Consider the following 26,435-nt stretch of genomic DNA (forward strand, 5'->3'; position numbering starts at 1 on the left):
TATATTTAATGTTTAAATAGCCCTGATGACTGCTAACCAAAAGACTAGTAATTCAAATCCATTCACTAGCTCCAGGGGAGAAAAATATGACAATCTGTTTTAGTAAAGAGTAAAGTCTTTAAGACTCTCTGGGACAGTTCTGTTCTGACCCATGGAGCTGCTCTATGTTGAAGTCAGCATATTGTTTTTTATCGTTGTTAGGTACTGTCAAGTAAGTTCCAGCTGATAACAGACCTATGTCCAGGAGGCAAACCTTCCCAGCCCTGCACTATTCCCACAATCTCCCTTGTGCTTAAACCCACTTTACCAATTCATCTTATTTAAGATCTTCCTCTTCTTTGTTGACCTTCTGCTTTTCCAAGCATAATGTCCTTCCACAGGGACAGGCCCCTCCTGATTACATATCGAGAGGGTGTGAGATGAAGTCTCACCTTCCTGACTTCCAAGGAGGACCCTGGCTGCACTTCTTTCAATACAGATATTCCAGTTCTTTTTGCTCAACTCAAACCTCAAACCCATTGCTAATGAGTAAGATTCAGATTATAGCTGACCCTCCACTGGGTTTCTAAGACTATAAATCACTTGGCAGAGGTTTGCCTACCTTTCTTGTAATCTTCACTAAAGCAGAGCTGCCCAGTGGGTTCAAACCTTTGGGCCAGCAGTGCACCTCTCCATGGATTATGCCGCCAGAGCTTCCTTATGCTTTGGCCACTTCATAATATATTCAATATTCTTTGCCAACATCACAATTCAGTGGCATCAATTCTTCTCCAATGTCTTCCTTTTTCATTTTACAACTTTCACATTCAAAGGAGCAGTTGAAACACCATGGCCTGTGTCAGGCATAGCTTAGCCTTTAAAAGGACATCCTTGCTGTTTAGCAAATTAAAGGGGTCCTTTCAAAGCAAATTTTCGCATTACACTACATCATCTGGTCTCTTGATTATTGTTTCTATGTGTTTTGATTGTGGATCCAAGTAAAATGAAATCCTTAATAACGTCTGTTTTTTCTCTGTTGATCATGAGACTGTGTGTCCTTTAAGAGACTGTATATTTTGAATTGGTTTTTCCTGTTCTAGTAAGTGCTGGCCTGATCTCTCCACAATTCCAAACTCTCTGAAGTGGTTTCTCTTTGTGGGACCTGTTTGTGAGCTTGCCTGCTTGGGGAGGCAGACAGTAACCATGTTTCTGCGGCCCTGAAACAAAACAGAAACACCACTTGCCATTTTCACATCTTCATACTGGGCTTCAAGTGAACATTTCCTCTCCAAAATTCCTATTTTACTACTGCTTTAATGCAAATCCACTGTTTCCTTTTTCTGAACCTCAAAAATAATTTAATAGATTCCAATGAGCATGAAGCCTGTTCTGGTTGTCTATCACGTAGTGTTCCCAAGACCTTGTTAAAATTTTAGTTACATTGCCTTGTGGTTTAGTTTGGGTAAATTTTTTTTTTCACTTCTAACTTCAGTTAAAGAATCACATTTTAGTTGATCTTTTTTCTTCTCTTGACATGAGTCAGAAGAGAAACAATGACAAAGCTTTTGTAAAATCACAATTACACAGCAAATAAAGAAAAAGTCAAAGGCCTCCTGTGGTTCGTGACAAATTGAATCCTGGTGGGGTTTCTAGTGAGGAGACTGGCAGTGCTGTTTGAGTCAAAAAGCATGATTCATCCCCGCCTCTTTGGAATAGTTCAATCACTTTGCCACCCATTTTCCATGGTGGGGTTATGGTTTGAGGGCAAATCAATGGTCTTTGTTCCATTGCAGAACAACAAAATTTTCCACTGTCACTGCCTTAAGCAATTCAGTATGAAAATGCTCAAGTTCCGGCCACTCTTGATAGAGGAACATGACATTTGAAAGGTTGGAAATTTAAGTCATCTCAAAATAGCAACGCCTTTGCATATTTTTAGACTTTGACATGTAGGTACATTAGCAATGTAGGTACGTTAGTCTTGAAGACTGTGCTTTCCAAGGAGAATTCAAATACTGTTTTGTTGTGTTGTTTATTAAATGCCATAAAGTCAACTATGAGTCACAGTGACCCTCTGAACAAATGAAAACCTTGTCCTATCCTACACCATCCTCATCTCTGCCCTGCTCAAGCCCATTATTCCAGTTCCTGTGTCAGTCCATCATGTTGAGGGACTTCCTCTCGTTTGCTGACCCTCTCTCTACCTTTCCAAACAGGACGTCTTTTTCTAAGGCCCAGTACGTCCTGACAACCTGCCCAAAGGATGTGATATTAAAGGACTTGACATAAACGTGGATAACATGTGAAAAGAATCACACTGATAACATTTTTAAATTAATGTTTTTCATTCATATACATTGTTTCATGCCACACTAATATTTTATGGAATCCAAGATTTGCTGAAATATTTTAATTACAAAAAAACTCAACTAGCACATCCTCCTTCCAAAGAATACACATTACATCCTGATTGTATCCCCTTCCCCTTTAAATAAATTCCTTCTCTTAAGAAGATTAATAGATAAAATAGGTTTACCCTTGGTAACGTCTGGTGGCATTTGACCCTGAGTCATTTATCCTGCAGAGTAGACATCACATCAACCTGTCCCATCCAGACACTGGTCCCATTTTTTTGTTTGTTGTCTTTTGATTCTCATGTTCTCATTTTACCAGGATATACAATCAATCTTCATCTCCTACTCTTTCTTCCCTATAATAATTTCCACTGTGATGAAAAGCAAATACAATCCATTGAGGTTCCTTACATTTTCTCTCCTCTCTTTAAGGGTCTGATGCAGAGTTGTAACCAGATGCACGCCTCCTACCTCTTTCAGCAAGATAAACATTACGACCTGTCCTATGACACTGGAGACAAGGCATTACAGTGTGGCCGCCATGTCGATGTTTTTAAGTTGTGGCTGATGTGGAGGGCAAAGGTAAACACCTGTAAATAAATATTAGCTAAAAATAGCAACTCTGGTGATGCCTGTCATAAAACGTTCACCAAAAACATGTTTCAAATTGAAAACTTGCTTACCCAAGATTAAGTTTCTTTACCCCTAAGTATCTGTATCTTACATGTCAAACATTTATTGACATTAAGTAGCAACTGACTTGTAGGCAACCCTGTGATAATAAAACCTACTGTGATATTTTTTTTTCCATTTCAAGACGAATGCTTCTGATATTTACTAATCTAAAAAAAAATCACCCTGCTCTCTAGGGACTAACTTGTTGACTCTTAAGAAATATTTATTTCATTTTCGTCCCCAATTCTTGTTTTATACCAAGAGTTTATTCTCCAATTCTTATACCAAAGGTTGGCCACTTAGATAGGTCAATGCAAATTTGTAAATCATCTATAAGGAAAACCAAAAGGAGAAAGGAGGAGGAATCTACTGTCATAGCTTATTCTTGACATTTCAAGAGATAACTTGTTAAGTTAAAAAAGAAAGGGAAATAAAACTCCAGAAGTGTCCATTTTCTTTGCATGTTTTCTCTGTTTACTCCCTGAAATTGAACTGTAAGTAATCACAACTCTCTCAGAAAGGTAAATTCTGCAACTTATGCCACGAAGTGCTAGATGGACCTCGTTTATGCCTTCAAGAGGTATAACTCTTATGTTTGCATGTAAGTAGGCTAGAAAGTTTAAAAGTTAATTTTACCAGCTTCCTGACTTAAATGTCACAAGTCAGTGACTGCCCCCTTGTTTTCATTTCTCTCCCCAAGGAGCCAGTGGCCAGGGGCAGCTGTAAACACTATAGAAACCCACCTGCAAAAAGAGGATGTGAGGGACAGCTGACAAAGGAACGTGAGAGCTGGAGAAACCAAAGGGAAGCTGGCATGCCTTGAGCTACTGTATGTGTTCGGTAGTCACAAATTTAGCTCTGAATCTTCTGAGTGGCTAACAAAAGGGGTGAGAGGCTCAGTCCCAAGAGAAAAGTAACTAACAATGTCATCAGGAGTAAGATACACCACAGCTGAGATCAGGTAATGGGTTCTTTTTCCAGAACTCCACGGAGAAGTCTGAACCATAGTGACAAATTGGAAACACGAAGTTCTATAAAACTTTTCATAGTAAATTAAATTGTCAGAGGTCTTCATCAAAGGGGAGCGCTAACAAGGAAAAGAGAGAGCTGGAAAGTGAAGTAGTACCATCTATTTATGTAACTATCTGTGGAAGGAAGAGACAATTAGAATGAAAGGCAGTTTTGCTTAATGCAGACTGAACTTCAAGGTGGTTTCCAGGGAAGCCTGGACGATGGAGCTTTTAGGCAATCCTTCATAGTAGTATCAACCCCAGATGAATTTTTTTCTAAGTGTTGCTGAGTGTCAAGTATCCATGTGGAGTGAGGCTACACTGGATTGCCTGGTAGGGGTGGTATGAAGTACTCTGGTCCCTTGAGCTGGGTAAAGTATTCATTTCCTCCTTGGGGAGTTAAGAGCCTGGCAGAGTCACATGGTTGGTTCGCAACTTCCAAAGACAAGACTTACTCTATTGTCAATCATACTTTGACCTGCAAACAAATACATAAATAAAAAAAGAGAAATTGTTAATGTATTTCCAAACTGCCTTTAAAAGAGCAGCTTTTTCTTTCCATTGGTTGAAGAGAAACACAAAAAGACAAGTATATTTACTAAATCAGGAGCAATGCTGGTTGCCTTATATACAGGAGATCAGCGTTCAATTCCTAGACAAGGAACCTCATTCACAGCCTTCACCCATCAGTAAAAGGTTGTATCTTCTCCATACTTATTCACTCTGTATGCTGTGCAGATTACTCGAGAATCTGGGCTTCATGAAGAAGAATCTGACACTAGGATTGGAGGAAGATTCACCAACAAACTGTTCTAAAGATGACACAACTTTGCTTGCTGAAAGTGAGGAAGATGTGACACTTTTGCTACAGAAGGTCAAGGACTACAACCTTTGGTACAGACCACATCTCAACATCAATAAAACAAAGGTCCTCACCACAGGACCAACATTCAGTATTATGATAGATGGAGAAAAGATTGAAGTTGTCAATTATTTCATCTTGCTTGAATCAATGATGCATACCTTGGGTAGCGGCAGTCAAGAAATCAGGACATGCTGCATTGGAAGGAAGCACTGTTGGTCTAATGGCAAGAAGCAATTCTGAAGGCATGTGGTTCAAATCCACCAGCTGCTCAGTGGGAGAAGAAAGGGCAATCTCTTCCCATGCAATTGATTAACTGCCTCTGAAAACCTGCCAGGAGGTCAAGTATTGGTCAGTTATGACTCAGTGGTACACAACAACAACAACAACATTGTGATGGACAAATCCACTGTCAGAGACCTCTCCAAAATGCTTAAAAGCAATGACATAAATTTGAAGATTAAGGTGTGCCTGATTCAGGCCATTGTCTTCTCAACCACCTATTACGTATCAGAGCTGGACAGTGAATAAGGATGACAGAAGAAGAATTGATGTCTTTGAATTGTGGTGCCAGAGAAGACTATTGAATATCCCATGGACTGCCAAAAGAACAAACAGCAGCCCTCAGAGTGTTTCTTGGAGACAAAGCTGGTGAAACATTGTCTTTCATACTTTGGACATATAGCTAGGCCCGGCTCTTCTTTGGGAAGAGACAGCATGCTTGGAAAGACAGAGAGTCAAAGAAGAAAAGGAAGACACCCAGTGAGATGGATTGATACAGTGACTTCAGCAGTGGGCTCCACTGTGTCAGAGATGATGAGGATGGGAAAAGATAGGGCAGGGTTCAGAGTGGCTGCTTGCAGGGTCGTTCGTTCTGAGTTATACTTGACTCAACAGCACCTCAACCCACCACCTGCCAGTGGAAGCTTGTGTCTGTTATGATGCTGGACAGATGCCAGTGGAACTCCCAGACCAGGACAGACTGAGGTATTTGATGATCTACTTCCAAAACTCAGCAAGTAAAAACCAGACAGATCACAGGGTTGGATCTGGAATTGATCTCAAGTTCTGGTGCAGGGCTGATCAGTGGCTCATTGCACTGTGCATGGAGTCACTGTAAGGTGTTGGCTGACATAAAAACAGCTGACAAGTTGAGGACAGTTTGGTCTCTAAAGAGTGTAAAAGTCTTTTACTTCAAGTGTTAGCATTCTTGTCTCTCCCCTGTGGTGTTTTTATTAAGATGATGATCATTAGCTTTATCTACACAATCATGCTCTTCTCCTGGCTCATCAGTTCCTGCTGCTCCTTCCCCACCTGAAGCCTGCTCTTCAGTACAGCATAGCCCTTTGGTTCTTAGAGGAATTATATACAGGACATCGGGTGTGAATTAAGCAGCAGGACCAGATGAAGCATCACATAAAAGCAAAGGATTCAGCTTTTAAAGTGCTAAGAAAAAAAAACCAAGAGAGGGGATGAAATGAGAAAAAGTGAAAATCATGGCAATTTAGGAACTTAGTAAGGTTTTTTTGTGTTTTTGAAAAATATTTATTTTATATTGATTTGCTTACAAAGTTCATATACATTGTGTTTTGTAGAATCTTTCTTATATTTTATAGAACTAATCAACACTGTGAATCATTTGCAATCACTTGTTATGCATCAGAGAGCTGGACAATGACTAGGGAGGATAGAAGGAGAATTGATGCCTTTGAGCTGTGGTGCTGGAGAAGAGTATTGAATGTACCCTGGACTGCCAAGAAAACAAACAGATTCATCCTGGAGAGGGTTAAACCAGACTACTCCTTGGAGGCAAGGATTCTGGGGCTTCGTCTGACATACTTTGGACATGCTGTAAGGAGAGACAGGTCTTCTGGGGCTTCGTCTGACATACTTTGGACATGCTGTAAGGAGAGACAGGTCTTTGGAGAGGGACATCATGCTGGGTAGAGTAGAGGGACAGCGCAGGAGGGGAAGACCCTCTATGAGGTAGATTGATTCAGTGACAGGTAATCGGGATGGGTGTGTCAGAGGCAGTGAGATTGGCACAGGATAGAGCAGGGTTTAGGGCTGTTGTACATAGGGTTGTTATGAGTCGCAAACGACTCAACGGCACACAACAACATAGCAACAACAATCAATATTATGCCCACCATTGCCATGTCTTTCCAGATCCCCACTGGATCTTTCCCATTTCCTTTACCCACCCCTCCCTCCACTCATCAAATTGTGCGACCCCATGATTTTCCCCCCTGCCTACCCTCACCACTCCAATACTACTCTCCCCAGCTTGGATCCTAATACATGTTTTACTAATTATCTTTCTTTTCCTACAAGAATGATCTCATGCAGTATTTGTCCTTATGGGAAAGAGTTAGATCATGCATAGAAATAATCTTCAGAGGAACTTAGTTTTAAAAATTACTTATAAGTGCAACAATGAATGAATGAAAACCCAAAATCTCTGTAAATGTTCATTAAAACTAATAAAATTTAATAATAAAAAAAGAAAACAGAAAAAATATTACTTATGTGAAACCTTAAAGATGTAGATTTATAAATGCAACAAAATTCCTACAAGTTGGTATTTATTTACTTTTGCTAAAAATGACAGTATAATACTATAGAGTAAAGTTATACTTAGACCAAGAAGCAGTAGTCCTAACAGAGCAGGTTTACACTGCATGGTTCAGGATCAGGAAAGGTGTGAATCAAGGGATCTCCATGCTTTTTCGGTCAATGTGCAGAACAGATCATTTGGGAGGCAGAACTTTATAAGGACGAATGTGGCATCAGGATTGGAGGAAGACTCATCAACAACCTGTATTATACAGATGACACAACCTTGCTTGCTGAAATTGAAGAGGACATGAGGTGTTTGCTGCAAAAGGTCTAGGACTGTAGTCTTCAATATGGATTGAAGCTCAATATCAAGGAAACAAAGATTCTCACTACTGGGCCAATTTGCAGCTTCATGATGGACAGAGGAGAGACTGAGATTGTTGATAACTTCAGCTTGCTTGTTTCAGCGGTCAACATTCTTGGCACCAGTTCTCAGGAAAGCAAAAGGTGAATTGCAATGGGAAAGTCTGCTGTCAGGGACTTCTCTAGAATACTGATGAGCAATGATGTCAGTCTAGAAACTAAAGATGCCCCTGACCCAGGCCACAGTCTTTACCATTACTTGCTATGCATAAGTATGAGAGCTGGACCATAACTAAGGATGATAGAAGAAGGGCAGATGCCTTTGAGTTGTGGTGCTGGAGAAGAGTGTTGAACATACCGTGGACTACCAGGAAAACAATCAGGTCTGTCCTGGAGAGGATGAAACCAGGCTACTCCCTGAAGGCAAGGATTTTGAGGCTCCATCTCACATAATTTGGGAACATGGCCAGGAAAGATCAGACCTTGGAGAAAGACATTATGCTTGGAAGGGTGAAGGGACAGCACAAGCAAGAAAAGCCCAGGATGAGATGGATTGACTCAGTGACTGGAGAAATGGGATTAAGCCTGTCAGAAATGATAAGATTGGCTCAGGTTTCAGAACTAATATACATAGGGTCGCTATGAATCCCAGGCAACTCGATAACACATAGCAACAACAACAAACTTTATAATAACATAATTACTTAGGGAGCTCTGGTGGCCTATTGACAAGAAGCAGCACTGCAATCCCAAAGGCATGTAGTTCAAGGCCACCAGCTATTCTGTGGGAGAAGGATGGGCAGTCTCCTCCCATTTGATTAACTGCCTCTGAAAACCCACTGGAGGGTCAGCTATAGTTCACTTCTGACCTGATAGCAAACAACAACTCTAAGCCAAAATTTATAATAATATAATAATAATTAAAGTAATGAATTAAATTCTGCAGCCCAAATCAGAGACAAGGATAATTGCATCAAATCAGAAAAAAAATACAATTGTGATTGAGTCAAATCTGATGCATGGGTCAATGTTGCAGTGAGAGAAGTCAATTATAACCTTCATCTACAGAGGAGAACCACAGAAAAGTTAATTCTGACATTCTTAACTGACACGTCCACTGGAGAGAAGGAAATAATTTTTAAAATGAGGAAGAAGGTAGCATTAATTCAAACCTCCATTTGTATATATTCCTAGAGAATGCAATGTCTGAACTAATCCATATTTTCTCATAATAAGATAGTTGGCCTTCCAGCAGGTTTTCTGAGGCAATAAACTGCACAGAAGGAGATTGTCTATCCTTCTCCCATAGAGCAGTTGGTGAACTTAAAGTGCCCACCTTACAGTTATGGATTGAAGCTCAACATCAAGAAAACAAAGAGTTTCACCACTGGACCAATTGACAGCATTATGATAAATGATTGTTAACAATTTTGCCTTGTTCAGACCCATAAGCAACATTTTTGGCACCAGAAGTCAGGAAATCAAAAGATGAGTTGCATTGGGAAATTCTGCTGTCAGGGACCTCAGCAGAGTGTTAAAGTGTAATGATGTCTGTTTAGAGACCGAGGTGCGTCTGAGTCCAGGACATGATCCTCTCCATTACTTGCTGTGTATCTGAGAGCTGGATAATGACAGAAGAATTAAAGCCTTTGAGTTGTGGAGACTGCAAAGAGAACAAATATATCTCTCCTGGAGAAGATGAAACCAGATTGTTCCTTGCAGGCAAGGATTGGAGTCTCTGTTTCACATACTTTGCACATGTCATGTTGTCAGACAGACCAGTCCTTGGAGTAGGACATCATGCTCAGAAGTCAAAAGGGTAAAGGGTCCATGCAGGAGAGGAAGACCCTGGGTGATATAGATTGACACATTGGCCATGGCAGTGATAACAGTGTTAATCTGTGTCAACAACTAGGTGGATTGACACTTTGTCAATGCATAACAACAAGGAGGTGAGTTGACAGAGTCACTGCAGCAATGGATTAAGGGTGTTGGAGATGTGCAGATGGCACAGGCCAGGACAGAATTAATATCTATTGTTCATAGGGTTGCTATGAGACGTACTCAGTTGAACGGCACCTAACAACAGCAACAACAGCCACAGCTGCCATGATTGTTGAATGTGGATCCTACTAAAATGAAATCATTGACAACTTTAGGCTTTTCTTCAGTTGCCTATTAGCCAGTGGTGAGGATTTGGTTTTCTTATATTGAGATGCAACCCAAATTGAAGGGTGCAGTCTTTTATCTTCTTCAGTAAGTACTTGTAATCTTCTGCAGTCAAGGCTGTATTATCTGTGTAAAGAAGGTTGTTAATAAATCTTGATATTACATTATTCTTCATATAGTTCACTTTCTTGGAGTATTTGCTCAGGATTGAGTAGGTTTGGAGAATGGATGCAACTCTCAAACAGATTTTACTCATTTTAAACCATGCAATGTTCCCTTGTTTTGTTCAGAAAACTGCTTCTTTGTCTATGTATAGCTTTCACATGAGCATTATATGATCTAGATCATGGATAGAATGCTTAATAATGAAGAAAACTATTTAAGGTAACTTGGTGTCTGGCATCTTTTGCCAAGAGTAACTTCACTTGCTCTCTAAAACACTATTTTTTAAAAAAAAACTAATTTATTTTAATAAATATCTTCTGAGCATCTTTTTTCTTTCTCATACCTTACAAAGAATGGAATAAGGAGACTATATTTTTCCAGATAGGAAAAGACAAATGTGTAGATAATTGTCACCTAACAGGTCATGAGAAAATAAAAAATACTTTGACAACTTAAAGGCTGGAGAATACGTTCCTGGTGTGAGAATCAAGAAAACTGTATCAAGAGATGACATAAAGATGGATTGTGGACAAAGGAGGTAGACTAAGTAGGACTGTAGCCAGTAGAGAGAAAGAAAGCATTCCAGGAAGAAGGATGAACAATAGTTAGAGTGCATTATCTGGAATAATGAAGACACAGGGAGCTCTAGTGGTGCCGTCGATAAGGTGTTGTAGTGCTAATCCAAACTATCTAGAGGTTCAAATTCACTGGTCACTTCTGGGATAAAAGATGAGCAGTATTTTTCCATGTGATGTGCAGTCTTGGCAATGCAAGGGAGGGATCAGCTGTGACTCAGAACTGACTTGGCATCACTAAGTGTGTGCTTGAGTCAAGATCAAAAGGCCCCTGATGGTACTTTGGCTAAAGCACTCAGTTGCTATCTAAAGGGTTGGAAGTGTGATCCCACCAGTAGGATAAAGATGTCACAGTCTAGTTCTGTGTAGATTTACAACCATGGAAACAGTAATGCAGTCCTAACCTGTGTTTTAGGGTCAATATGAGTAAGAATAGCAGAAAAGTAAGAGTAGTTCAGATGGAAAGTAAGAGGGCCTGGACTTGCATGGTACTGGGAAAAAAAATGAAATAGCAGCAAGAAATGTGGCAGTTAAACAGCATCTATGGGACCCAACAGCATTTCTGTGAGGATTTTATGAAGCAGAGGAGAATCATGGTTAGTGTTCAAGAAAGGATTGAACAGTAGCTGAAACTTGGGAGATGGTGAGGTCACTGGGGACGATAGCATGGATATAGTTTATCATCCTAAACCTCTAATTTGGGAATCTGGGCTAGAACCCGAGAATACACATATTTCATAAAATTATCCTGGTTCTGTTCTAGATGGTTGGCTCCTCATAATCTAGTTAATCAAAAGATCTAAACATTATACTTTCATTCATTGATTAGATCTACCCTGAGCATCTACTATGACTTAAATGTCAGAAATACAGTAGAAAAGATATGGTTTCCTCAGGAAGTGTACACCCCAGACTGAAAGTGTGAGCAGACACAGGGTACATTAAAGCCCTGTTTACTCAGAAGTCCTGTGACCACACTTTTCACGCTAGATGTCTGCCTTTCACTTAGGGCTGACCAGCTGAGCCTTTAACTCCCTGAGATTCTCAGTGATTCAGGTCAGCATGACACAGTGTTTGACAAATTCAAGTGTGCCTTTTCTTTTTTCAAAAGTAGAGCTTGGAGGAAGAAAATATCTCCTCAAGAAATCTGTGATGAATGTGAATTTTGAAGGATTCCCCTAAGAGTCTTCAATATTTTGAAAATTAAACGTGGATCTTAACATAAATATCCAGCATGAAAAGGAAGAGCCCCCAGATTTTAAAGTTTCCTGTGCCACTCTCCATATACCTCTTTTAAAAACAAACAAAACCAAACCACAAAAACCAGTTGCCATTGTGTCACCTCAGACTCATGATGAGCCCATGTGTGTCAGAACAGAATTGTGCTCCCTGAGTTCTTAATGGCTGACTTTTCAGAAGTATACCGCCAGGCCTTATCTTCCAAGGAATCTCTGGTGGACTCAAACCTCCAACCTTTCAGTTAGTAGTTGAGTGAATGATCTATTTGTACCACCAAAGGTTTCCTGTGTCCGTAATTGATCCCCACCTAAAGAGACAGTCACACTGCTCTGGTCATCCCCAGAGTATAGTCCTAGACAAGTTAAGGCAAAAAGACTCCCGCTCTGGTTTGTGGTGTTCCCATGGCCTTTGCAATGAAACCAAACTCTTGACCAAAGTCCTCTCAAAGAGGACTTACTATACCAGTGATAGTCCTGTATTTGAAAGGCAGGTATCGTCTCCGTATGACCAGCAGCAACTTGAGTCACTGCCATACAGCTAGACTTACTAAGTATGTTTGTGGCCCTGGCCATATCCTGGATCAATAATGCTGCTGTAAATTAAAAATTAATAATAACTGCAAAAATCAATGTTAATAATGACTCTAAATACTAGGCAAGTCAGGCTTTCACAAGGAAACTCTATAGATTGATTCAAAGGATTCCTTTTGGAGAACGGTTAGCTTCTCTCTCACCTACCAAGCAGTCCATCCCAAGTGAACCTAAATAGCCATGTGAGCATAAATCGATCATAATTTTCTTGTTGTCCCAGCCTCATGGAGTAAAGGGCACAGGTGGGGCCATAGCATTCAGGCATCTATCCACACTCACCATCTTTGTGGTCCTCTAGAACCAGTTGGCTCCCTTTGAGACAATCTGCTAAGGAAGCAGCCTCCAAAGAAACTAATTTCTGATCCCAGCAGATTTCTTAAAAGTACTTGTTTTTAAATATATTATAAATGTTTAAAATTACCTTTTCCCTGAAATAGATGAGAGCGTGTGTAAACAGGAAATGGGTTTATTTCATCTCCCTTACAACTGTCGCCTCTGGCCATGTTGAATTAAGCCAGTCTTTCTGAGCTTTCCATTAGCGTGCAATAAACCCTGACGGACATAGAGAAAAGCCATTTTGCAAAGTAATTCCCTAGTGTGTATTGACTTCCCTTAAACAACTCCAATCCAAGGCTGTTTCATTGTTTTTCCTAAATGTGGATCCAAACTTCCAGAACTGGAAAAGAAAAAGAAGGCCTCTGTGATAATAATGTTCCCCCTTACAGACACGAGAGTCACTTATTCCCAGGAGAAACCTAATGAGCGTGGCAGAATTGCAGGCCAACTCAAGAAAAGCATCTGTGTGCTCCCCAAGAGCCAGTCGTTCATTTGCTAAACAAATATTCATTGAGCACCTACTCTGTTTGTTCTAGGGGAGAGACTTTGGTGAATAAAGAGGTGGTCTGGGAATAGACTATTTACATATATGATGGGAATCCTGGGGGTCTGTGATGATAGTGTTTCTCAGAAGGAAGAGGCTAGCTGAGTCCTCCTGTAGTTAATGACGCCATGATTACTCCAGTGAAAGGCAGGCAAATTTTCCCCTTGAGTAATCAAAATAATGGCTTTGGGAATGGAAGCTCATGAAGAAAAGAGGCCCATCCAGGAGAGCAGTAACAAAATAAAAGCAAACCAAAGCACCATCGGAGAGACCATGAAAGGAAAAAGTAACAGAAAAAAAAAATAGAAGGCTCTAGACACACAGCCTGTGGTGCAGAAAATGCCAGAAGAGAGCGGAGATGGACATGGTGGAATGGTCATATGTCTCTGGGGGAATCACTGCATCCCACACTTGGCTGGCCTGGGGGCTCGGTCTGCCTAACTGATTTTGTTCTTCTCTTCCTCAGGGGACTACTGGGTTTGAAGCACAGATTGACAAATGTTTAGAGCTGGCAGAGTATCTGTACAACATCATAAAAAATCGAGAAGGCTATGAGATGGTGTTTGATGGAAAGGTATGTATTGTCCACAGTCCCATGGTTAATTAATAGTATTTTTTGCTGCAAACAATGTACTTTCCAGGTGAAAAGGTCACTACACAGGGGAAGCTAGAGAATCAAGGATAGCTCTTCTAAGCTGAAGCAAAAATAGGAGTAAATAATGATTCTGTATAATGTGCAAGTCAGTCTCTCTCAAGGAAATCCCTGATTGAAACTTAGCAGTTTCATTCTGAACCTGCCAAATATGATACTTGAAATGTGCTTGGAATTTACAGAACGCCATTTGGGCTCGCTGTGAATCTCACTTTCCTCTCTGAATCTCACTTTCCTCTCTGTAGCCACAGCACACCAACGTCTGCTTCTGGTACATCCCTCCGAGTTTGCGTCCTGTTGAAGACAACGAAGAAAGAATGAGTCGCCTCTCCAAGGTAAGTGATAGGGAAGCCCTCACTGTGCACATTGGTAAATCTATCAGGCTTTCCTATTTATATTGTCTTCATGAGAATTTGGACAGACATTGCTTTATGAGTGTCTGTAGACCTAGGGTATCAGAACTTTCAGCACACTTCCATTTGCTTCTGTTTTCTGAAGGAGAGTTTATGAGGCCTTACAGTAAGTGCTAACCTTTATTGACATCCTCAAAGCAGCAAAAACGGCTGCTGAATTTAACAGACCTTTCGAGTAAGGCTGGTCTCTATGGAATGCCTATCATGCCCTAGGAGTCATGGTGGTGCAGTGCTTAAGCACTCAGTAAACAACCTGATAGTGTCACTGGTTTGAACTGTTAGCTGCATTACAGCGTACAGAATCCTTCAGGGCAGTTCTCTGCTATCCTATATGGTTGGCAGGGATTGGAGCTGACTTAGTGGCAACAAGTTAAGTTGGAGTTATGTGCTAGGATCGATTTCTCCTCCACTCATGCACCAGTTTGCCTTACTCTAGTGGCGTACATGTTGCTCTGATGCTGGAAGCTCTGCCACTGATGTTGCAAATTTCAGCAGGGTCCCCCACAGTGGGCAGCTTTCAGAGGAGCTGAAGATTGGTCATTCACTTCTGAGAAAGCTGTAAAGGGGAAACCTTAAGAATAGCAATGAGAACGGAGCATTGTCTGATATTGTGTCATACGGTGAACCCCCAAGTCGGAAGGCATTCAAAATAGAATGGAGAAAGAGCTGCCTCCTCAAAATAAAATCTGCTTTAAGGATGGGGATAGTACAGGCTTTCATCCACGAGGGGCTTTCTTTGTTGATGTAGAATGACTCAAATTGAGGGGAAATAGCTGAAAACACTAATTAATAATCAGAACATGGAATGCATGAAGTATGAATCTAGAAAAATGAGAAGTTGCCAGGAATGAAATGGCACAAGTAAAGATCAATATCGTAGGAGTTTGTGAACAGACATGGGCTGAAATTGGCCCTTTTGAATCAGACAATTCTATGATCCACCATGCCAGGGTAATATGAGCATGGTGAAAGAGATGAGGCTGGAAAAAGAATGAGAGAATTCTTTATTTTCAATGATTTATTCATGGCAAATACCTTTTTTAAAAGACACAAATGAGGACTTTACACATGGACTTCACCTGATGGGCTATATAGGAACTAGGTTGAATACATCTGTGGAAGAAATCATTGGAGAAAATATCAGCAGTCAAAAATAGTCCAGGGGGTGAATTGTGGATCAGTTCATCAATGACTCATGTGTAAGTTCAAACTGAGGCTGAAAAAATTAAAATAAGTCCACAAGAACCAAGATAGGATCTTGGATCTCTCCTATCTGAATTTCAAGACCATCTTAAGAATAAGTTTGAGACATTAAACACCAATAATTGAATACAGGATGGTTTGTGGGATGATATCAAAGGTATTATTCCTGGAGAAAGCAAAAGGTCATTACAAAGACAGAAGAGAAAGAAAAAACCAAAATGAATGTCAGAAGAGACTCTAAAAATGTCACTAGAGCATTAAGAGGCCAAAGCAAAAGGAACACATGCCAAAGTAACAGAGCTGAACAGAAGATTTGAAAAGGAAGCTTGAGAAGACAAAGTGTTATAATGCAATGTGCAGAGAGCAGGATTTGGAGAACAAAAAGGGAAAATATTGCTTTGCATTTCTCAAGCTGAGAGAACTGAAAAACAAGTTTAAGCCTCAAGCCACAATATTAAAAGATCTATGGGCACTATATTGAATGACGCAGAAAGGATCAAGAGAAGGAGGGAATACACAAAATCACAGTACCAAAAAGAATTGACACTGAAAAATTTCAGGAAGTACCATATGAACAGGAACCAATGGTAATGAAGGAGGAAGTTGAAGCTGCATTGAAGGCATTGGCAAAAAAATAAGGCTCCAGGAATCAATTGACTTGTTTAAATTAACAGATGCAGCCCTGGATGCACTAAACAGTCTGTGACAGAAAGTGTGGAGGACAGCTGTCTGGCCAATGGATTGGCAAGAAATACCTGTTTGTTCCCATTCCCAAGAAAGGTGATACCATAGAATGTGGAAACTATTGGACAATATCATTAATAGCACATGCAAATAAAATACTACTGTTGCTGCTGCTGCTGTTGTTGATGTTATGTGCCATCAAGTCACCTGTGACTCACAGCAACCCTATGTACTTTAGCTCTGAAACCTGCCTTATCCTGAGCTAATATCATCATTTAATCCCATTGCTCCAGTCACTGAATCAATCCATCTCATCTGGGGTCTTCATCTCCTGTGCTGTCCCTCCACCCTTCCAAGCAAGGACTAGCCCCTCCTGGACATGTGCCTAAAGTATGTAAGACAGATCTGCAAAATCCTTGCCTCCAGGGAGGAGTCTGGTTTCACACTCTCCAGGACAAATCTGTTTGTTTTCCTGGCAGTTCATGGTATGTTCAATACTCTTCTCCAGCACCACAACTCAAAAGCATTGATTCTTCTTCTATCATCCTTTGTTATTGTTCAGCTCTCTGATGCATAGCAAGTAATGGCAAAGACCATGGCCTGGATCAAGTGCACCTTAGTCTCTAGACTGACATCTTTGCTCTTCAGTACTCTAGAGAGGTCACTGACAGCACACTTTCCCAATGCAATTAATCTTTTGATTTCCTAACTGCTGGTGCCAAGAGTGTTGAATGTAGAACCACGCAAGCTGAAGTTATCAACTATTTCAATCCCTTCTCCATCCATCATGAAACTGCCAATTGGCCCAGTGGTGAGAATCTTTGTTCCCTTGATGTTGAACTTCAATCTGTATTGCAGACTACAGTCCTTGACCTTTTGCAGCAAACACCTCATGTCTGCTTCATTTTCAGCAAACAAGGTTGTGTCATCTGCATAACGCAGGTTGTTGATGAATCGTCTTACAATCCTGATGCCACTTTCCTCCTCATAAAGCCCAGCCTCCCAAATGATCTGTTCTGCATATAGATTGAAAAGGCATGAAGATATGATGCATCCTTAACAAACATCTTTCCTAACCCTGAACCCTGCTCTGTTCTGACTATTGCTTCCTGGTCCAAGTATAGATTTCACATAAGCACCATTAAGTGTCCAGGGAGTCTTATTGGAACAGTGCATAGATTAGAAATTACCAGAAGTTCAAGCAAGATTTAGAAGAGGCCATGGCTCCAGGGATATCATTGCTGATGTCAGAAAGATCCTGGCTAAAAGTAAAGAATAGCAGAAGAATGTTTATTTGTGCTTTACTGACTATGCAAAAGTATTTGACTATGTGGATCATACTAAGTTATAGCTAACATTGAGAGGAATGGGAATCCAGAGCACTTAATTGTGTTCATGTGAAACTTATACCTGGACAAGGGGCTGTTGTGAGAACAGAGCAAGGGAACAATACATAGTTTAAAATGAATAAGGGAGTGTGTCAGGGTTGTATTCTTTCTCCATACCCATTGAATATGTATGCTGAGCATATTATTTGAGAAACTATGAAGAGGAATGTGGCATCAGGATTGGAGGGAAACTCATCAATAACCTGCATTATATGGAGGACACAACCTTGCTTGCTGAAAGTGAGGAGGACTTCAAGTACTTATTGTAGAAGATCAAGGAATACAGCCTTCAATAAGGATTGAATCTCAATGTAAGAAAACAAAGATTCTTACTACTGGACTGATAGGTAACATAATGCTGGATGGAGAAAAGATTCAAACTTTCAAGAACTTCATTTTTCTTCAATCCACAGTTAACATCCTTGGTATCAGCAGTCAGGAAATCAGGAGACGTATTGCACAGGGAAAGTCTGCAGTTAGGGACCTTTCCAAGTTATAGAGGAGGAGTAATGTTGCCAGTTTGAGGACAAAGCTGTGTCTGATCCAGGCCGTGATCTTTCCAATCATTTGCTATGCATCTGGGGGACAACTAATAAGAAAGAAGAAAGGATTAATATCCCTATACATACAAGAAAAGCCTGTTAATACTATAATTATTCCAATTATTTACCAGCCACTAAAGCCCGAGATGAAGAAAGTCAGGATATCTACCAGCTTCCACACTTTGAAACTGAATATCCAATCGTGATGGATTAGCAATAACTGATGACTGGGATGTAAATGTTGGAAACTAAGGACTGGTAATTATGGCCGTGGTGCTAGAAATAAGGCTGGAGATTGCATGAGAGAATTTTGTCTGATTATTGGCTTCTTATTCTTATCCATTGTGAATATCTTCTTTTCAAAAACAACATGAACACCACTATTAACAGCAACTACACATATGGATCTCACTGGATGGAATTCAATTTGACTACATCTGATGAAAAGATGGTGAAGTAGCAAAATATTATCAGTCATAAACAAGGCCAGCTCATCTCCACTGAAAGGCACCTCAGAAGAAAAGCCTAGTTGTATGTTTTTATAAAGATTGCAAACAAGAAAATCCTATCGAGTAATCCACATGGGGCTCTCTGCTTCAGAAGCCATGTCATGGCAACTGGCTTGGATTTGGGGCTTTATAATCAAGAACTCAAAAGCAGACAAGACCTTGCAAAAGTTTAACAATGAATATAAAGTCAATTGGAAAAGGAGTAGTTTGTCCTCATATTTAACTGATCTTTTTTTAAAAGTCCAGGTTTATCAAGTAGAATGGAGGAATTCCATTCTATTTCAATGTTTTAAAATGTCTTATTTATGGTTATTCTACTTTTGTCTTTTTCAAATATTGTACTCAGGCTCCCAAATTTATAGACACAAGGCTTTTCCTAACACATAGTGGGGATATTAAAGTTGTGATATCATGCACAATTATTTCACAGTATTTTTATCTGATCTCTCTTTAGAAGAACCAAAGATGGACAGATTCAGGTCATGGAAGAATTTCTTGACTATTTTTTTAATATTGATAAAAATCCCCAAAACCTAACAGCTCTAGGGAGATAAAGAAGATACCCTGATGACAGCCCCAGAGAGCTCTATTATTGATTAAATCTATAATAAACCCTTCAACAGACAGTTTGCAGCCTCTCTCTGTCCCAGTTGGCTAACATGAGAACAAAAATTAAAATCTAAAAGCAAATGGGAACTTTTGAGTATCCATCAGAATAATCAGAATCTTATTTTCCTTCTTAGCTTGCAATTCATGGTTACACAATTAAGTAGATGTTCCATGTTCCTGCTAATTTTAGTTCATCAGCATTTGCTGAAAGCAGCCAAAAGTCATATGTATTTAGACAGCTGTAATTTTTGCCAACCCAGCTAGCTTCAGGAACTGAGTGGGGGGCTGGGGGGAGTGGAGGGGGTTCAAGAACACTTTATGTCAAAATCTGGTTTGAAATGATGACTGTCAACCTACATTTTTTACCCTTGATTGCATTCATCTGCAAAATTGTGGGTGATTGCCCCTCAATAATTAGTGCCATCCGTGTGTGCCTTTGCTTGCTTTGCCTGTGAATGCCAAATTAGAGGTAAATTCACTCAGTAACATGTTGTTGTCATTATTCTATCAGTTCTAAAGAGCAAACATGGTTTATCACACAAATGAAATATTAAATTTGCAAAGACACATGGATTTAGACTTCTTTTTCTAATTTGAGATTTTCCTTCTCAGGAACATATGGACCTACTATGCATCACAGCACAAAGAAAAAGACATCATGTCCTGAGGCCAAAATAGTCTAGTAGATACATTTTCAGGACTTAAGTCTCAAACTTGAGGGATTTAACTTCTGTTTACTATTTGCTCCCTGGGATTTGCCTGATTCTCTGTATATATCCTTAATCCTTGGGGAATCCTTTTATTACTTTTCCACAGACTAAGAAACGGGGGGGGTGGACATCAGAACTAGACTATTTAGAATCAGGAAATCTCCATTGTACAATAATTATCTCATCCACCTGCATATTCAGATAAAGAAACTAGGTCCAGAAAGTATCTGGTGAAGTGAAGATGAAGCCTGCTTGTTCAAGCCTTTGTTCTCAGTAACTAACCTGTGACTGGCTCTGTTCGGGGACCTTGCTGATTCCATGCATTAGTGCTTCGAAGATGAGAACCTCATCATAAACCTATGCTTATTTGAGGGCTCATATTCAGAAGCAAATGCTCTTAGAAGTACTCCATTTGGATCTAAGCATCCTTAATCTAAGATGTATCCAACAATGATAAAAAAGGCACGGTTCCAATTGTTAACTGAGGCACTGACTACATGTATATAAAGTCTGAATTGTCTCTGGTGTCTGCCATTTCTGGTTATGTATTTGCAGCAGTGAACTTCCAAGATAAGATGTTAGTTCTGCCCACTCCTTGTGACGTAGTGTGTAATATGTTGTGCTGCTAACCAAAGAGTTAGTGGTTCAGATCCACAGGAAAGAGATTTGCAGTCTCCACCCATAAAGATTTACAGCTTCAGAAACCCAGTGGAGGGTCACCATGAATCAAAATCAACTTAATGACAATGAGTTTGGTAGATTATGGTAATTATGTGTGGGCAGATCATAGACAGATACATCACTGACATTTTTGCCACTTCCTAGATAGCTGTTTTGCTGCTGCTGCTTCTTTTAGTCAGTAATAACTTGGAAAACCCTCAAATGATCATGGGCACTGTTAAAGATTGAATTGTGCCTCTCAATAATAAATGTAGAGAGGGGGAAAAATGTGCAACATTCAGGGAGTATTAGTTTTATGGATATTGCCTGAGCTGAAGATTCATTTGGTGAGCAGTGGAAAAGATGTTCTTAGAGCAGGGTGACAAAAGGCCTTTTTTCTGGGCTAAGAAGTGAGTGGGGGTAAGAATTGTAAGAGGCTTGACTCTGTAAAGAAGAATGTGGCATCAGGATTGGAGAAAGACTCATTAACAATCTAAAATATACTGATAACACAGCCTTGCTTGCTGGAAGTAAAGAGGGCTTAAAGAACCTATTGAAGCAGATCAAAGACCACCCAGCCTAAGGCACAGAGTGTACCTCAACATAAAATAGAAATTCTTGCAATCTATAAGCAATAGCATGATAAACAGAGGAAAGATTGCAGTTGTAAAGGATTTAATTTTACTTGAGTCTGCAGTCAATGCCCATGGAAGCAAAGGTTAAGGAATCAAATGGTGTACTGCATTGGGCAAATCTGTCTTAAAAGAGGTCCTTCGGGTACTAAAGATCAAAGATGTTACCTTGAGGATTAAAGAGTGCCTGCAGTTCTGATAGCTTAGTGGCAAGGAGTTACACTTTCAACTCAAAGGCAAGTAGTTCAAATCCATTAGCTGCTCCAAATGAGAAAGATGGGAAATCTGTGTAATTTACTGCCTCTGCAAGCCCACTGTATGGTCAGCTGTGAGTCAGCTCTGACTCAACATACATAACAATGACGACCCAAGCCTGTAGTATTTTCAGCCACCTATGCATTTGACAGATAAATAATGAATAAGTAAGACCAAAAGGAAAAAAACAAAACTGGAATGAATGCATTTTGGTAATAGTGTGTAAAAAAAATTTAATATATTACAGACTGCCAGAAGAATGAATCAATCTGTCTTGGAAGAAATATAGCCAGAAGAGATAGCAATGGGCCTTGTTTATTTTGTACATACTATCAGATGGGATCGGTCCCATCATCATGCTCAAGATCTTAGTTATATAATGTTGCTATAAAAGAAATACCACAAGTGGGTGGATTTCACAAACAAGGTTCAAAATTCAAGTTCATTGCTGTTGAATCAAAACTGACTCATATGGAGTGGACTTGAGGGAGGGACTGTAAAACAATGAAAGAATTTTTCGTTTTCTTTTCAAAGAGAAGAACAAACTGGAAGGAGAGGTGGGCAGGGAGAAAAGTGCAGCAATGAATGAATGGAAAGCCAAAATATCTGTAAATTTTCATTAAAATTAATAATAATTTTAAAAAAAAAAAACAACCTGTGACTCTAGCTGACCCTCTGGTGTGTTCTTGAAGGCTGTAAATAGCATGACAGGAGACTGCTCATCCCCTCCTACAAAGCATTTGTTAGATTCAAACCTCCAGAGGGAAGTGGCCTTAGGGTTAGCAGGGTAACTCCTTGTGGACAAGAGCACCAGAACTCCCTTTAGGAGGTGGTGGTGGTGGTATGCCATCTAGTTGGCACTGATTCATAGCAGACCCTACAGGGAGTTTTCAGAGGCAATAAATCTCATGAAAAGAAGTTGCCCATCTTTCTTCTACAGAGCAGCTGGAGAATTTGAACTATGTACCTTTGGGTTGGTAGAGCATCTCCTTACCACTAAGACACCAGAGCTCCCTTTTAGGAGACTGGACATCCTAATTTAGGGCACTGACTCTAAGAGAAGGTCCTTATCTACTGTCAGTATCTCAGGGCCTGCTGTTCCTTAGAGATATCCAGGTGTCTGGCATCAATCTTCCCCTGGGTTTAGGAGTTTCTCAAAATAGGGATCCTCAATCCAATGGATGTGCTTCACTCCCAGCTCTTTCTTGGTAGTAGTGAGATCCTTTCTCTCTCTGCTCATTTCTCCCTCCTTTTATAAGATAAAATGTGTGACTCAAGAAAGGGTGTGATGTTAAGCAAGATTAGGATTTGAGCCATATGCGCTCTTGAAAACTCAGTGACTCAAGATACACCCACACTGACCCTTCCTCATTAACACATAGAGGTTAAGATTTCCAGCATATCACAGAATGGAGTATAATCAGATCACAAAATGGGAAACTACACAATCGTGAGAAATGTGATCTGGCCAACTTGACACATTTTGGGGGACAATTCAAGCCAGGGCATTTGGTAGAAAGGCAGTGAAAAAGAGAAAGATTCTCAATGAGATAAATTGGCATAGTGGCACCAGCAGTGGACTGAAACATATCAACAGTTGTCAGGATAGTACAGAACTGAGCAGCGTTTCATTCTGTTGTGAATCGGAACCAACTCAACACCACCTAAACAAACAATAAAAGAGAACTATTGAAGCTGCTGTAATCATGAGTCTGGTGTAAATGAGGAAGAACCTGTCTGCGATACACTTTTGTATGACAAATCCATTGTGGGCGCAGTTTTTTGTTCCAGCAAATTAACTATTATTTTTTTAAGAAATATCTTTTAGAATCATATAAGCGAAAGCTATTTTATGGAAAGAGACAACATGCTAGGAAAGGCAGGAAGAGCATGAAAAGAGACATCATGCTTGGAAAGAGAGGAAGGCCCTCAATGAGATGGATTGACACACGGACCATGGCAATGGACTCAAGTGTGTCAGAGATGATGAGGATGGCACAGGAGAAGACACGCTTCACGTCTGTGGTTCATAGGCTCCAGTGAGTCGTACCTGACTTGATGGCACTTAATAACAACAACAAACAGAGGCAATGCAAAAGGAGAATTAAATGAAACCAGAAACCTTTAGGATTTCAAGAAAGTTGCCAAAAGTCTATTTATCAGAAAATAAATTATAAATAAATCAGAGCAATATAAAAAAAATTTAAATCTTTATCTTCCTATATCATTTGATATCGAGGCTTCCATCTTATTTAACAATCCTCAGAATTGGTTTTTCTAATATTTTTGCATATACTGGGTCAGCATAACTTCTTAAAAGTGAAACTAGGGGGAGCTCTGGTGGCCTAGTGGAAAGGAGCTGCAACTACAATCCCAGAGGTGCACGGTTCAAATCCATCAGATGCTCTGCCGGGGGAAGGAGGAACAATCTCCTCCTGTACCAGTCAGATCTGATTTGATGGTACACTCACACAAAAATAATAAAATTAAAAAAAAAAATTTTTAAAGTGAAACTAAAACTCTATCAAATGCTGTATAGCTAAGCCATTTAACTTTATAGTCAACACCAGTTCTTCCCATTCTCCCAAAACACTGATGAGAAAGTAAAAGGTTATGGTTATAAGGTCCTATGAGACAGAAATCCTATTCTTTCATATTCCTTTTGTGATGGACTGGGGGAGGGAGGTTGTATAACAATGAAAGAACTTTTTTTCTTTTCAAAGAGAAAATCAAACTTGGGGGGAGGGGTGGGCAGGGAGGAAAATGTACAACAATGAATGAATGGAAATCCAAGTTCTCTATAATCTTTCATTAAAATCTCAATTAAAAAATAAAAAATATTTTTTTAAAAAAAGATCTTAATGAAAAGGTGGGCCCTGGTGGCTTGGAGGTAAGAAGTTGCACTCCCAATCCAAAGGCAGGCAGTTTGAATCCACCAGTCACTCTGTGTGAGAAAGATGGGCAATCTCCACTATTCCTGCCTCTGAGAACCTGCTGGAGGGTCAGCTATGAGTCTGTTCCAACTTGATGGTATCTAACAACAGCCTAAAAAGAATGAAAAATATCCTATTCTTTTTTTTCCCCCAGAAGAAATTCTTTTCATTTTATCTTTTTTTTTTTTTACATTTTTGTGAATGTTCACAAAGATACCGGTATAATTCATTCATTTATGCACTCTCCCCCCTTCCCCTTGTAATGTTTGTCCTGTTTCAGGCTATTAATTGACATATGCATGGGTTCTAATCCTCCGTTCCTTTCAGATTTTCCTCTCGCCCATTCCAGTGCAGTGTTCATTATCCATCCATTCTTTTTCTGCTCTCCGCTCTGTCATCTTGATCCTGTTATTATAATAGTGAGCTCAGGCTGTATTTGTCTCTTTGTGATTGAGATATTTGACTTAGCATAAGGTCTTCCAGACTCATACACACTGTGTAGTGTTTTACAAGTTCGTTCTTTTTCAACACTGTATAGTATCCCATTTGGGGCATGCATATATCTGTTTCTTCCCTAGATCTGATCCCTCTGGGATATATTCCCAGGAAAATATCCTAGTCCTTTGTATTCCTCTTGTGATCTTTAAGATCTTGAAGAAAATGTGGAAGAAGTTCCCTCAAGGGAAAACATATGAGGCTCTGATTGTTTAATGACAGATGAAGATGTCTACTTGATGCTGAGTCCTTTAACTAAGGGGAGAACTAAGGAAATGTCACTTAGTTGATGAGGTCTTTCCCACAGGTGGCTCCAGTGATTAAAGCCAGAATGATGGAGTACGGAACCACAATGGTCAGCTACCAGCCCCTAGGAGACAAGGTCAACTTCTTCCGCATGGTCATCTCCAACCCTGCAGCCACTCATCAAGACATCGACTTCCTGATTGAAGAAATAGAGCGCCTTGGACAGGATTTATAATAACTTAAGTTCAATATGCTCTTTCAATTATCAGTCTAGATAGACAATTAAGTTGTCACAAACTGTGTGAATGTATTTGTAGTTTGTTCCAAGGTACATCTATTTCTGTATCGTGGTGTCAAAGTAGAGTACAGTTTAAAAATTAAAAAGCATTGCTCCTTTAAAAAATCCTTCTTAAGTTTAGAATACCTCTCTAGTAATTAGTGACAAAAGGCTGTGTTCTAATCAAAGAAGAAAAGCTTCAAATTGTTATAAATACTTCCTTTACTTTTAATATAGTGTGCAAATCAAACTTTATTTTCATGTCAAAGTTGTAGGATTGAATGGTGCCAAATTGTCCCCTGAATCATAAAAGGTTCACTGGGGTGCAGTGAAAAGGATAAAGTAAATAGAAAATGTATGTTGACAAAACCTCTTGCCTTTTTCATAGTATTAGAAAAAATTTCTAATTTACCTATAGTAGCATTTCAAATGTATTTAAATACATATAATTTTACAAAAGGAAAATAATATATATATAAAAAAGAAATCCTATTTTGTAACATATAGATCTTTATTTTATATGGGTTATATAAACTGCAGGGGCAGATATAAAAACTAAGCCAGATTTTGTTTTCTTTCTTTTAGTGGAAACACAATCAAATATTTAGCAAAGTTATTTTGAAACACAGGTCCATAAAATTCTTAGAAGGTGTGATGCCTTCTTTATGTATTATTACGACTTCTGATATCTAAAAAAAAAAAAACAACAAAACAAAAAGCCAAACACAAAAGAATAGTTACAAGCTCTTTAAAATGATAGATGAGATCAGTTACAGTCAAAAGTAAGTTTCTCTTCCCATTGAGATT

The 26,435-nt window shown here is 39.6% G+C and overlaps 1 protein-coding gene across 1 annotated transcript in view; it reads left to right on the forward strand.

Moving 5' to 3' along the window:
• The window catches only part of GAD2 (glutamate decarboxylase 2 (pancreatic islets and brain, 65kDa)), a 114,892-nt gene extending 88,717 nt beyond the window's left edge, over positions 1 to 26,175 (forward strand). Inside the window, exons 13-16 of the mRNA XM_006887066.1 lie at positions 2,766 to 2,915; positions 13,887 to 13,994; positions 14,318 to 14,407; positions 25,413 to 26,175. Of these exons, the coding sequence (XP_006887128.1) occupies positions 2,766 to 2,915; positions 13,887 to 13,994; positions 14,318 to 14,407; positions 25,413 to 25,586 (522 nt within the window). The 3' untranslated portion in view covers positions 25,587 to 26,175. The remainder of the gene's footprint in view (positions 1 to 2,765; positions 2,916 to 13,886; positions 13,995 to 14,317; positions 14,408 to 25,412) is intronic.
• The last annotated feature ends 260 nt before the right edge of the window (positions 26,176 to 26,435 follow it).

This window comes from Elephantulus edwardii, unplaced genomic scaffold (assembly GCF_000299155.1).
Source record: "Elephantulus edwardii isolate Elephantulus edwardi_28Jun2011 unplaced genomic scaffold, EleEdw1.0 scaffold00054, whole genome shotgun sequence".
Taxonomy (NCBI): domain Eukaryota; kingdom Metazoa; phylum Chordata; class Mammalia; order Macroscelidea; family Macroscelididae; genus Elephantulus; species Elephantulus edwardii.